Source organism: Penicillium solitum, assembly GCF_028829755.1.
Source record: "Penicillium solitum strain IBT 25940 chromosome Unknown utg000003l_segment0_segment0, whole genome shotgun sequence".
NCBI classification, from domain to species: Eukaryota; Fungi; Ascomycota; class Eurotiomycetes; order Eurotiales; family Aspergillaceae; genus Penicillium; species Penicillium solitum.
Window position 1 is genome coordinate 4,174,096 of NW_027072123.1, and position 12,681 is coordinate 4,186,776.

Here is a 12,681-nt window from a genome sequence, read left to right on the forward strand (position 1 = left end):
TTTCTTTCTTCTTGGGTTGTTCATATTGTATGATGTTGATAGATTCTTTTCTCCACGTTTTTGAGCCGCATAAAAAGTTACGCCCTTTGTGGTGTGCGGCTATGAAGCTATGCTATTCCCGATTTTGGAGGGTTTAAAATCAAATCTACTTGCTTTATTTTTCAAGACGATTCTATTGCGGTGTTTACTATATGACTACGGTATCTAGATGGCTCACACTAACAATAGAGATAATAGGCAAATGACATGGGGACCGAAAGGTATTTAACGTGAGATCTATCTGATAGGGGAGTTATGCTTCATATTCCAGAAGAAATCTGTGGTCTTGGTTAATACTTCCAGAGAAACCCATGATAGAAGCACTTCAATGAATACCGAGCAGAGAAACAGATAATATTCCCATAATCCAACACATCAAATACAGATTTCTATAATACAAGTCTGACAGTGTCCAGATAAAAGCCTAGCCACGCCATCCAACTCTCCTAACAACCCTATTTACCTCCACTCTCCTTCCACGGATATCCAACAGGATCGTCCTTCCGCGTCCAGATCTTAGTCTTCCTCTTATTAACCACATGCTCAACAAATACCTCACGCGTGTACTTGGCCTTGTACTTTCGGATCCAGCGCGGGTCCCAAAGTTCACTCGCAATGCCTAGATCCTTGCAACAGCGCACGAGCGCATTCGACCGACAGCCTTCTGTAGCGGTGGGGATGCCGTCTGGGGAGAAGTAGTCCTGTTCGCCGCGGGCGACGGAGACGAGGCTGCAAAAAGAAGTATGTTAGCTCAGTGCTTTCTTGTCTTGTTCTGGTTCTATAGTATCCAAGTTTGCAAGATTGTAAAAGAAGACAGGAAAAATGTAAAGCTTACCGTCCATTACAAACAAGAGCATACTCCCTCGTTACCGTCTTCGGCGTAACGATACTCTCACTCCGCGGCACGAGACCCCACCCGCCAGGCCCGAAAGCGCGGTTGAGAATCCGTCGGTATTTGATCTCCGGTAGGTAGAGGATTCCATCGGGCTTGATCTCGACCTCGTCAGGCTCTGTCTCCGCGAGCAGGATATCGGCCGCTTCTTTGGGGAATGGCTCGGCAGATAGACCGTGGAAGGAGCGCGTCCAGTCGATTCTATCTTCGGTTGGGCGCTCGAGCTCGAGGGGTTTGTCTGATAGGCCGCTTTTGGAGATGTTTTCTGTTGTTGCGCGGCTGGGGGTTGAGCCTGGGACGCGGGATGCGGGGACGCCTGTTGGGATAGGTGTTGAAGCTGAGGGGTTGGGCTTTGCGGTTGAGGATGAGGGTGACGGTGAAGGTGAGGGTTTGGCGGCGGGTTGGTTGTTCTGGTTCTTGGTCGTGTAGCTGATAGCTCTTTTGGTCATCGGGCTAGAGAACTGTCTGATTCTTGGATTGGGGGCTCTTGAGGAGCGCGAAAGCTGTGTCGCATTTTGGAGGGTCTCAATCGCCCGCCAGGACCGGATACGGAGAGGAGCAGACATCGTGGTTTGTATTGTTGATAGGGGAAGGACCAGGGAGGTCTTGCAACGAGGCGAATATATGAGATCACGTGATGTATATTTGATAGCTTCGTTCTGTCAATGTTGGGATAATCGGGTATATATTGAGTGGGATTGATTGGAAGAGACTATTTGAACATGGTATTATGGATGAGTAGAGTACATTATGCGTCTTTGGTTTGTGTTCGCTGGTCGTTGCCCTGGCGCTTCCAGCACTCGCGGAAAGCTTCCATCTGTGTTGATTAGAGTCAGTATGATCTGGGTAATTGGGGCTATGTGTTGTTTCCTCAATTCATCGGTCTTTGAAGAAGTGGAATGACGATCACTGTAGAACTGGGCCTCCAATGGCTTTAGGTGGAATGATATATGTTCGGTTTGGGCTGATATTATAGCTCACCTCTTTTTTGCATTCGCGCCAGTCCTTCTTTGCATAGTAGCAGTCATTCATCTTATCCTGCTCAGCTGATATGTGTTAGTATGGCATTTGTGACTCGAATTGAGTATAACATACTATGACAGCCTGTGCTGAAGATCCGCTTGTCCCTGCCATTGCAATTAGCACCACGCAGACCATGCAACTGAAAATGGTCTCACCAATCATCCGGCTCATCATCATCCGGAATAACAGCTGTCTTCTCCGCGTTGTTCGACATGGCTGAGGTATGGTAATAAGGAACGTTGGAGAAAGGCGGTTGGCCTCGGCGGAAGATGGAGAACTGGTATCTTATCGCGCTGATTTCCCTTTGCAACGAAACAACAATGGCAACGCCAACGGGCAATGACGCCAATTTCCATGGCAAAAAGCTCAATGTCCTAGTTTACTCCGGTCTGCTTCACTTTCCTCGGCCTGACGCCTCAGCCCTTTTCTGACCCGACGACTTCTCAACAGGAAATGGAACCACCGTTGACTCAATCCGTCACTGCCTTTACACCCTCCGCCGCCTGCTCGCCCACCACTATGCCGTTATACCTGTGACAGGCGACATGCTCCTTAAGGAGCCATGGATGACTACGTGCGCTATGCTGGTTATGCCCGGCGGCGCGGATATGGGATACTGTCGCACACTCAATGGTGCGGGGAACCGGCGCATCACGCAGTTTGTCCGCAATGGTGGGCGGTACCTCGGTCTGTGTGCTGGTGGCTACTACGGATGCAAGAGTTGTGAGTTTGAGGTCGGCGATAAGACAATGGAGGTCATTGGAGACCGCGAATTGGCTTTCTATCCGGGCATCTGTCGGGGCGGGGCATTCCCGGGTTTTGTTTACCATAGCGAGGCGGGGGCACGCGCTGCGGAGGTCGAAGTGGCTGGGGTTGCTTTAAGCACCGACACCGGCACCGTGGCAAGCACCTTCCGGTCATACTACAATGGCGGTGGTGTCTTCGTTGATGCGGCATCGCTCGCAGGCAAAGGGGTAGAGGTTCTTGCGAGCTATACTGAAAAGTTGAATGTCGACGGAGGGGAGGGCGCGGCTGCTGTTGTATACTGCAAAGTCGGCAACGGAGCAGCAGTTTTGACCGGGCCTCATCCTGAGTATGTCTTGAATTTCGATGATTCTAATTGGCAGGATTGATTGAGTCACTAACTTACGAACTAGGTTTGCGGCTGTTAATCTGGACCCGAAAGCGGGCGGCGCTGAATATGCGGATATGGTGGCAGCTCTCGCTGCCGATGAAAAGGAGCGGACGGACTTCTTGAAGGCTTGTTTGTCCAAACTTGGACTCGAGGTCACGCAGGACACGACAACAGTGCCTTCACTATCGTCCATGCACGTGTCCGGAATCGATGCTGACGGTCCTATGGATATCCTGTCGGGACTTGGAGCTGCATTCACCCAAGAAGGTCAGACCGAGTGTCTCAAGGACGAACACGATACGTTCTGCATTCAACGTCCTGGAGCATGGAATCTTGGTGGACTAGAAGAAGCGCTTCCCGCGGCATCATTGGAGCCTAGCGAGGGTATAGTTGATTACCAGGCAATCATCAAGCGACTTGTGTTCCACGATGATATACCATCTTCCAAACTCACTCCATACTTCAACCACCATGCATTCTATTCCCATCTCCGCCAATACCAATCCGAGTCTAAGGGAGAGGCCACAACATTTGGCTCCAATCTCTTATATGGAGAGGTAGTGACTAGCACGAACACAATTCTTGAAAAGTAAGTGTTTTGGGCGATAGGTCTGGTATTGATCGGCTCTAACGAGTATTAGGAACACGAAGCTGCTTCGTCAGTTGCCGCAAGGATTTACGGCTACGGCTACAGCACAAATCGCCGGACGCGGACGCGGATCTAATGTCTGGGTCTCACCAGCAGGTTCTCTAATCTTTTCAACTGTGGTGCGACACCCTATGGACAAGATTCAGTCGGCACCGGTCGTGTTCCTTCAGTATCTATCGGCTATGGCAGTAGTCCGGGGAATCAAGAACTACGCCAAAGGCTACGAGAAGATCCCCGTCAAACTTAAATGGCCCAACGATATCTGTAAGTCTCAGGTGGTTTATTATATTAATAGGGGTGGTTTACTGATGGATGATCTATCTCCACAGATGCACTAGATCCAGATGACCCGGAACAGAAACGGTACACAAAGATCTGCGGTATTCTTATCAACTCCCATTTCATGTCAAACGAGTACATATCCGTCATCGGCATCGGTGTCAATGCCACCAACGCCTCTCCGACGACCGCATTGACCACTCTCGCCGCACGCTACGCGTCGCCGGGAGCTGCTACCGCTTCACCTGTCACGCTCGAGAGGCTCCTGGCTCGTATTCTGACTACCTTTGAAAGCTTGTATACCCGCTTCTTGCGCACAGGCTTCGATCGAGGCTTCGAGGCTATGTATTATGAAGACTGGCTACACATGCACCAGATTGTTACTCTAGAAGAGGAGGGCGGTGCTCGCGCTCGCATTCAAGGTATCACCCGTGATTGGGGTCTTTTGCTGGCCGAGGAGTTGGGATGGAATGATCGTCCAACCGGACGCGTGTGGCAGTTGCAGAGTGATAGTAACAGCTTCGACTTCTTCCGTGGGCTGGTGAAACGGAAGGTATAGATCAACTAAAATAGATAAATAGGTTCAAACATCCATGTCTATAACTACTGGTTCATATTTGTGATTTTACGCAACAACATCTTAGAGAATTAATTTGGTGGCGGATTTGACAGGAATTAGCGAGACAAAATTACTGTCATCGGCAAGCGGCAGTCATGGGCCATGAATTTTGCCAATGCTCTTGAGGTGTGAGGCATCAATGTCGCAGCATCAATCTGCCTAGTTGAAATGCATGCATCCCATACATATTCGCTCCATTTGGGCATATAGATATATGGCCGCACAATTCTCCGCAAGATGCACAGTCTTCCGTCCGAATGTGTACGAAGGCGATTATATATGTACACAAAAAGGGTGCGCAAGGTGAGTGTATAGGATACAGTGTCAAGGCATCGACTCGGCCCAGGAGACCCATCGTCGGATACACTCATCCACTCTCCTTAACGACTCCTTCTCAGCTTCGACCTCAAACCATTCCCGGTGCTCCTTCCCGCACTCAGGACACTGTCCTAAGTCTCGCACACGCAAAGCCGCCAGCTCAAGGTGAATGAGTCGTTCCACGCGATGGACATGCGGAACTTTCCTTCCGGCTACTAAAGAGGCCGAAGGGGCCCTATTCCGGCTGTTTTTGGATGGCGCCACCCTAGCAGGGGAAGATGACGAGGATGACGATGGTGTGTAAGGGTAATAACGGATCAAGGTCAAGTCGTACGAGCACTGTTTACTCCATTCAGCGAGTCGACGGTGCACATTGCTCGTGCGTCCGATCTTTAACCTAAGCGTTCCGGGCGTGGTTGATGTTGGGTTTGAGGTGAGGGCATTGAGGTCCTGTGCTGCACGGATTGCCTCACTGACGCTGCGTGGCTGGGTGGGTGGGCGAAGGTGGTTGCTACTTTGTGGGGCTTGGGGTAGTAGGGAAGATGCTATGTCTCGCGTTGCTGTGGATTCAGCGCTCCGTTGTGTGGTAGTTGTTTGGGGTGTCACCCAGAACATATAGATATAGCCTTCGTCGTCGGCGTTAGAGATCGGTTTGGCCAGTTCTGTGATAAGAATGGATGTTGTCTGCGGGGAAACTGTAGACGGGATCCACGACGATAAGGACTGTGAAGGCTTCCCCGTGTCTAATGAAGATGGCCGGGATGCTGGAGTTGGTGACACTTGCGTATGCTGTGGCCTTCCGGCTGAGGCAGGCAGTTTGATTTTTTGATTCGGATTTGAAGGTGAAACACCACTAGTAGGGGGTTTGGGCCGTTGAACTGAGGCCGGTCTGTCGTCGTCCTCGCCGCTGTCTTCCATGATCTGGAAACAGCAAAAAGTGGTCTTTTTCTTCGGTCGGCGCTTTTCACTGGGCCTACTTTGATTTGTCCGCCGTTTGTGGGGAGGCTTTGGCTTTGGGGAGACTGGGTCATCGTTTATTTCGAGCACACCCAGTCGATCCATTAATGTATCGATGCTTGTCCTCGTCTTGGCCGGGGTGAGGACAGTCGTATGTGGATTCGCTGACGAATCTTGATCTTTGTGCTGCCAGCAGTACAAAGATGCAGCATCTATAGCTTCTTGACGAGGATCCTTCTTTCGGGGAGTAGAAGCAGGCGATGGATTTGGGGATGCCAAAGAGCGGCGGCAGGGCCGGCCTTGAGCGGTTATGCCTCTACATGTTGTCGCTGGGTTTCGAGAATCTGAGCGAGGAAGCAAAGATTCTGGAGTGTTTGAAATTTGAGGCATGTATGAATGCAAGCGGTGAAGACAAAGAAATAGATTGGGGCAATGTGAACTTACTGAACAGGAAACTATTGGCAAAAAAAAGAGGGACTAGGCGGCATGGACTGCGGTGAGCTTCTACGATGCAGCCTACAGGCTACATATTCTCCACTTGGAACTTGGACCACGTCAGTGGGACGCTGGGCAGATGAAGGGATATTATTTTGTTGTGGTTGTGTTGTTGTTTTGACGATTTCGGTCAATTGCACAGCCATATTGAGGCGGTGTTATATGTGGCTGTGTTCATGCTCTCATTGGCTGTTCCACAACCACATCTGCTCAGGTGCCCACTTAGACTTCCGCAAAGCCCATCATTAAGAGGGTCTTGGTCTTGTAATCGCTTTATTCTGGCCTTCCACTGATTATATAGAGTTGCAATAGCTATATAAGTATATATTTCATTTTTAAACAAAATCTAACTAGTGGAGGTCGAGGTATCGCGAAAAAAGGTTAAGGTTAATATTCTGATATCAGATATATATATTTAGGACTCTGACAGAAGTATTACATACTACTTTCTAAGTAAACCTCTATAATTTAAAGCATCTAAATAACGAGTTTTCTTGCGTTTTTAGACATTGTATATATATTGAACTAATACCCAGCTCCGAATTGATTGAAAGAATAAAATATTACCCTAATATAAGGGCTAGAAACGGGGTCCAAACATAGAGTAATTAATTTTTCAAAATGTTTGCATTGTTTAGCGCCAATTGGGCCTAAAGCCCTGCCCATTTGCGGGTTGGGTTGGGTTGGGCTATGGGCTATGGGCTTTGTGGGCTTTGCGGAGGCCTATGCCCTGGCCTCTTACATGTACACTATTCTTACCTAGCTAGTTATGTTGTTCCTAGGAGCTGACTGCACGCTCTGCAAGAGCTTAGATGTTCACTTGTTGCAGCTATTGTATGGGCTATTTTCTCACTCGCCTTACGGCCAGATTGGATGAAATCTCTACAACAGTCTTCGTATGTGGGATTAGCCCACCCACTTTGAAAGTGGTCAACATGATAATCATGATACTTCCCAATCAATCGTAGCTTCGTGTATTTGATTCATAACATAGATAGTATCTATTTATATAGCTCAGCATATCTGGTGATAACAATATCACATTATTAAAAGTCAAGATCAAACTTGGTCTTAATCTAGTGTAATGTCTGGTTTTTATTGTCTAATTATATCAACTTAAGAGGATCAGAGCATTAACATACAGAAAACTTGACGCTAGTAGATCCCTGTGGAGGTGGGCTAATCCCACCCACGGAATGTACCTCAATATTGTCTACCTAGAGAGAATGAATTATTTTCAGCAGTGATCGACATGAATCGAAAGCCACAGGTACCACAGGACCGACGATTAGGATTTAAGTGCATCGCTCGTGAATTTCGAAGTATACGAAACTGGAATCCAATGCCGTTGAAATGTTAGAGGTGAGCTTTTGTCTGAGATCAGTCGCTCACGTAGTGGACAACCAGTCTATACAGAGGAAGAAGACCTGCTTCCTATCTATACTATTAATACAATAACCGGTGATCACTAATTCCCGCCACGCGATAAAGCCCTTTGTGAAACGAAAATACAGCCATTTTCCCACTAGACCGTAACAAAAACGAAGGTTCCTGTTTAGGGCCTAGGGGGGCCATATTCCTAGTACGACACCCTTTATAGGGGTGAATCCCTGATACCCATCAAACCAGGACACTAAGCCAGTTAACTGACTGGATATTGGGTCCGTAACAAGTAACCCATTCACAGAGACCGTAATAGATGGCTCCTCCACGGAAGTATTGAATCCGTGTTCTTCCAAATAATGCTATGCTGGTGTGTACGTACCGCATTTGTCCCGATCTTCATCAGCCTAGGGATATGCCTCACATCTCATGGATTTCAGATCTAGATTTAAGTTCGACCCCGGAAATGGACTAGAAATGGCCTAGAAATGGAGATTACGTACTAATTGACGCATTGTGGGCTTACCCCGGGGTATTTGGTGTGGTGAACTGAACGTTGCCCGGTGGGATTCGTGGACTGGTGGAGTTCGGTTCTTGGCGGACGATCGTTCTAAATTAAGCTTCAACAAGCTCAGGGGAGAATGTATTTCCCTCGGACTGTGGGTTGTGGCTTGTGGATTATGTGGTAGGTTAACTTAATTTTATTATTGTAGGCAGATATTTGATCATTGATGAGGTCTGAAACCTCTGTAAATGCAAGTAACGGACTCCTTGAAACCTCAAATTCTAACCCATATACCGCTCAGTTAGGGCTTACTGGAAAACACTGTATCATATGCTAAAAAGATGTTCCGGAATATGTCGGAGATCCATTTCTACGGCAATGAATCTGCATCGCGGCTCATGCTGCCTAGAACGACCTATAATTGCACCCGCACGGATATATCCCAAGCCCGCTATTGCATAGCTAGCTGGTGGAGAAGTGTCTGCTTGAATTGTCAGGATCTACAACATAGACACTGGAAATACTCGGGTTTCCTTATGCTTGACCTGTATACGCGTAATGTTGAAGATGGATCATCCTCATCACAACGCGTGGCACGGGAAAAGGAGCTGTGTATACCGGGCGGGTTGGTCTACGGGTAGTACGGGGCCTTAGCATAGCCAAGCACACCAAGCTGGGTACCTTGTAGCTCTATAGGTAGAAGGCCTTGAAGCTATAAAGGGTTGATGGATTCCGGCATCCTCAGTTGTTCATCTACAATCAAATCAACACTCCTTACCAACCAAACTATCATCAATCTTTACTTCCTTTCCTATTTCCAACTACCAACCGCAAAAATGAAGGCCACTTTCGTTGTTTCTGTCATGCTTGCCAGCCTTGCTATGGCTTCTCCCGCCCAGCGTCAGCCTACCGCTGCTTGCAAGGTCGACAACGACTGCAAGCCCAACGAGCAGTGCAACAACGTTGGACAGTGCATTCCTATCAAGGCCACTCGTGATGCTCCTCTGGCCAAGGTCGGTCAGGCTTGTCAGTCTACCAGCGACTGTGTCAAGGGTCTTGTCTGTGACCAGGACAAGAACACCTGCGATGCCCCCAACACCCACAACAAGCGTGGTGTAAGTGTCACCAGACAATTACTACCAATAATCATTTTCTCATGAATCTATATAGGACACCCTCTCCCAACTGGGTCGGGACTGCAAGATTACCAAAGACTGTGTGAAGGGCTTCGTCTGTGACGAGGACAAGAACGTCTGTGTTGCCCCTAAGAACAAGCGTGACAACGCTCCTCAGCTTCAGAAGTGCAAGTCCACTGGTGACTGCGCCAAGGATCAGGTCTGCGACGAGGACAAGAACGTCTGTGTTGTTCCCAACGAGAAGCGCTCCGAGGTATGTTCTACCTTCTCGCATGATTATATCCTGAAGATACTGACTTATTTTGAAGGGTAAGGACCTATGCCAGACCGACGAGGACTGTTCCAAGAAGGAGACTTGCCAGGTTGTCGTAAGTGGATATGTTCTCGCCGATATTAGGGCGCGATAGCTAACAATATTTTGCAATAGAAGGGCAACAAGGTCTGCGCTGCTCCCTCCAACTAAATGTTCAGAATCGGGTTTGGGCCGAATTTGAAAGCTGGTGATAACTCAGGGCACTGATTGAACATTCATGGTGCGAAGGATTGTCAAGTTTTATACAACCAGTTACAATTGATTTGTATCGTCTACATGTACATTCCAATTTTCTGGGCGGGGGGATCCCTCGTGTCAGGCGTGATTGCTTCTTTTCCTGTCTGAATTGACAGTCTATTTCTTTAAAATATATACATAGAAAGAATTTGAACTGGGTTTCTTTCGATTTTTGAACTCCCAAGTGATATCACCACTAAACATAAGATCAGTAGCCTTGGGATCGAGACTATGGTATTTGTTTTGAACAGTATACTAGTACTTTGTACTTAAATTAGGTAGTGTTGATTGGAATACCGCTGGTTAAGATCTTCACTCGTTCTTCGAAAGAGGGAAGTGGGGAGTATATCCATGGCCCGTTCATTCTCTGATCGTTTGCCTCGGTGCTTTTCCGAGGCAAAGTGGACTAATAGAAGAACGGGATTCGTAATGCCTTCTATAATTGTTTTAAACTGTACTGCTGATCTTCATTTGTTCTCGCACTGGAAGATCACTAGCGTTCCTCAAATATCCACGTTTCCATTATTTCGAATGCAAAGATCTGCTAACAAAATTCATACCTTTTAAATTAAACCTCAATAACTAGAACTAAAACTAGAACTGCGATTTTAAATTGACTTTCGGTCTTAGCCTCCAAATCCAACTCCCTTTAGATGATCCGGCCTCGTATGCACTTGGTACCACGAATATGTTCTAACGCCAAGTCACATCGGATTTGATCCGTCCGCTGGATATTGTGACACTCTAGTGCCTCGTTTTCGAGCTTCGGGGCCTGTTCCAGAGACTTATGTGCACATTGTGAGAATTCATTGACCATGTCCGTGTGCCTCGTCATCGGACAGTGCGTAGTTTTGTGCACATTGCCACTGTGCAGCGTGTACGTTGCAGAAGGGGTCTCTTCAGACTAGAAATATCATTTTCGTTGTGGGTTTGTTTGTTGGAAGCTCATGTATGTAGACTTTCACTCTTTTTTACTCAGTGCATGTTTCAATTGAGCTAAATATAAAACTTTAATATGTCTCCAATATGTTAATACTTTTCGAACCAGGCCAGTGCCTGATTCTCCGCTTCATCGGCCTGTCTACTCGCATCTTCCAAAACAAAATCAGCCCTGACACAAAAGCCATGGCCGGCGCCCTCATAAACGACCACTTCTCCTTTCTCAGAACCCGAGTCACTGGCGAAGACTTGCTTGATCTGCTCAATGTGGGGAAGTTTCACAATTATATCTTTGTCCCCAAGCGCAAAGCTCACGGGGATTTTGATTTTCTCGATCTCGTTGGGAATCTCGAGAAGGCTAGGATGGCCCGTAAATCCAGAATTAAGCAGTGGTTTTCCATTTGAGGCAATGTCCACTCCGGCGGCTAGATTGACGACATGCTTTCCACCCCAACAGAAACCAGCTCCGTAGATAGGAATCTCGGCGCCTTCATTCTCACGCACGGACTTAAAGAAGTCCCTAACGATAGGCCATGATACTTTGAACGTATTGTGGTACATGAAGGGCACCATTCTTGTTAGCATTGAGGCTAGATGGTACCTATAGCTTGAATTAGTGGCTGTTTTTACAAGCGAGATCTGGGCGTTTGTTCTTTGATCAACTTACGGCTTCATAAGCCAGGTTGTGAGTCCGCTCGTCTTCAACAACTCTTTTGTGGCAGACATCATACCAACCGGGGCCGCGTGGCCTAATATGACGGTCAATGAGTTATTATTTGGGGTCTCTATTGACACTAGCACATACCGTTCATGAAGTCAGGAAGATAAACGAGGTACTTCCCCTTTTCCGCGTAGTTGTCAGCTAAGATTCGGTTGTTCACAAACTCCCACCCGAAGGCGTCGGGCACTATGATAATAATGCCCCGGTGAGGTATATCGTCCAGAGGTTTAGTTGTGTAAGCCTGTAAACCATGAAGAGAGGTGACTTCCCCACGGGGGGTGCCTTGGTGGATATGACCGCTAAAACAATTGGGGCACGACATGTTGAGTTGAGAGTTGAGGGGTGCTGGTAATTGCACATGTGAAGTGCAAGAGACTAAGTACTTCCAAAAAGAAAAGGGGGAGTTGCCGGTTGTTTTTGGGGGCGTTCTTTGGCCAAACAGACTTTCGGCTAGATATTCCTGAAGGATTGCAGCTCGTATTAATGTACGGAGTACGGAGTAGTTAATATATAGTTAGTTAATGTATGGGATAAATATATTATCGGATACCTAGGTAAGCAACTGACATGTGTTCGCAGCCTTGGAGCCTGAGGCCCCTTTGCTCCTTCCTTCTCTCTCATGGCCTTTCATTCACCATCTTCCTGCTCTCTTCCTCCATCGCTTTACTATCATCTTTACACAATGTCAGAACCCAACTATTAACTCAATAAGCATATGTTACATTCTTTCTGCCATAAGACCTTATAAACACTACTGGGCACAGGCCCCTTTAAATATCCGAAAGTCGAGACCATTGAGCCAGCAAGTCGTTCCAATATATGTTTACGCGTGAAAGCTGACAGCTTATACTGACAACCCAAGGCCTAAACCATTCTCCTGATGATAAAAGCCTATAGATCAGGTAGGTACCGTACCGACTTGGGTGAATGGAATGAATGGAACGCAGCAACACGACGATGCATAATCTCGGAGGACCGTCGGCAAGTCGCGTCCGGAAATTCGCATTGAAAAAACAGGCAAGGCAGCAGAACAGAATCCAC

The 12,681-nt window shown here is 47.5% G+C and overlaps 6 protein-coding genes across 6 annotated transcripts; 2 read left to right on the plus strand and 4 right to left on the minus strand.

Moving 5' to 3' along the window:
- Nucleotides 1–494: 494 nt before the first annotated feature.
- On the minus strand, nucleotides 495–1,497 carry N7455_005513 (putative mitochondrial genome maintenance protein Mgm101; the record flags this gene model as incomplete). Its single annotated transcript, XM_040957129.2, has 2 exons — nucleotides 495–768; nucleotides 875–1,497. 2 exons carry the CDS (start codon nucleotides 1,495–1,497, stop codon nucleotides 495–497), a joined length of 897 nt encoding a protein of 298 aa, XP_040812370.1.
- A 182-nt stretch (nucleotides 1,498–1,679) lies between these two features.
- On the minus strand, nucleotides 1,680–2,168 carry N7455_005514 (uncharacterized protein; the record flags this gene model as incomplete). The annotated part of the gene is made up of 4 exons (XM_040957062.2): nucleotides 1,680–1,748; nucleotides 1,913–1,977; nucleotides 2,027–2,058; nucleotides 2,110–2,168. The coding sequence occupies 4 exons, from the start codon at nucleotides 2,166–2,168 to the stop codon at nucleotides 1,680–1,682; spliced, it is 225 nt and encodes a 74-aa protein (XP_040812492.1).
- Nucleotides 2,169–2,274: 106 nt separating this feature from the next.
- Nucleotides 2,275–4,576, plus strand: N7455_005515 (biotin--[acetyl-CoA-carboxylase] ligase BPL1; the record flags this gene model as incomplete). Its single annotated transcript, XM_040957191.2, has 5 exons — nucleotides 2,275–2,341; nucleotides 2,405–3,047; nucleotides 3,112–3,678; nucleotides 3,731–4,002; nucleotides 4,068–4,576. 5 exons carry the CDS (start codon nucleotides 2,275–2,277, stop codon nucleotides 4,574–4,576), a joined length of 2,058 nt encoding a protein of 685 aa, XP_040812376.2.
- A 384-nt stretch (nucleotides 4,577–4,960) lies between these two features.
- Nucleotides 4,961–6,301, minus strand: N7455_005516 (uncharacterized protein; the record flags this gene model as incomplete). The annotated part of the gene is made up of 1 exon (XM_040957157.2): nucleotides 4,961–6,301. One exon carries the CDS (start codon nucleotides 6,299–6,301, stop codon nucleotides 4,961–4,963), a length of 1,341 nt encoding a protein of 446 aa, XP_040812350.2.
- Nucleotides 6,302–9,130: 2,829 nt separating this feature from the next.
- Nucleotides 9,131–9,893, plus strand: N7455_005517 (uncharacterized protein; the record flags this gene model as incomplete). The annotated part of the gene is made up of 4 exons (XM_040957202.2): nucleotides 9,131–9,409; nucleotides 9,465–9,683; nucleotides 9,739–9,798; nucleotides 9,858–9,893. The coding sequence occupies 4 exons, from the start codon at nucleotides 9,131–9,133 to the stop codon at nucleotides 9,891–9,893; spliced, it is 594 nt and encodes a 197-aa protein (XP_040812366.2).
- A 1,116-nt stretch (nucleotides 9,894–11,009) lies between these two features.
- Nucleotides 11,010–11,962, minus strand: N7455_005518 (dienelactone hydrolase family protein; the record flags this gene model as incomplete). The annotated part of the gene is made up of 3 exons (XM_040957093.2): nucleotides 11,010–11,520; nucleotides 11,587–11,668; nucleotides 11,725–11,962. 3 exons carry the CDS (start codon nucleotides 11,960–11,962, stop codon nucleotides 11,010–11,012), a joined length of 831 nt encoding a protein of 276 aa, XP_040812391.1.
- Between the last annotated feature and the right edge of the window lie 719 nt (nucleotides 11,963–12,681).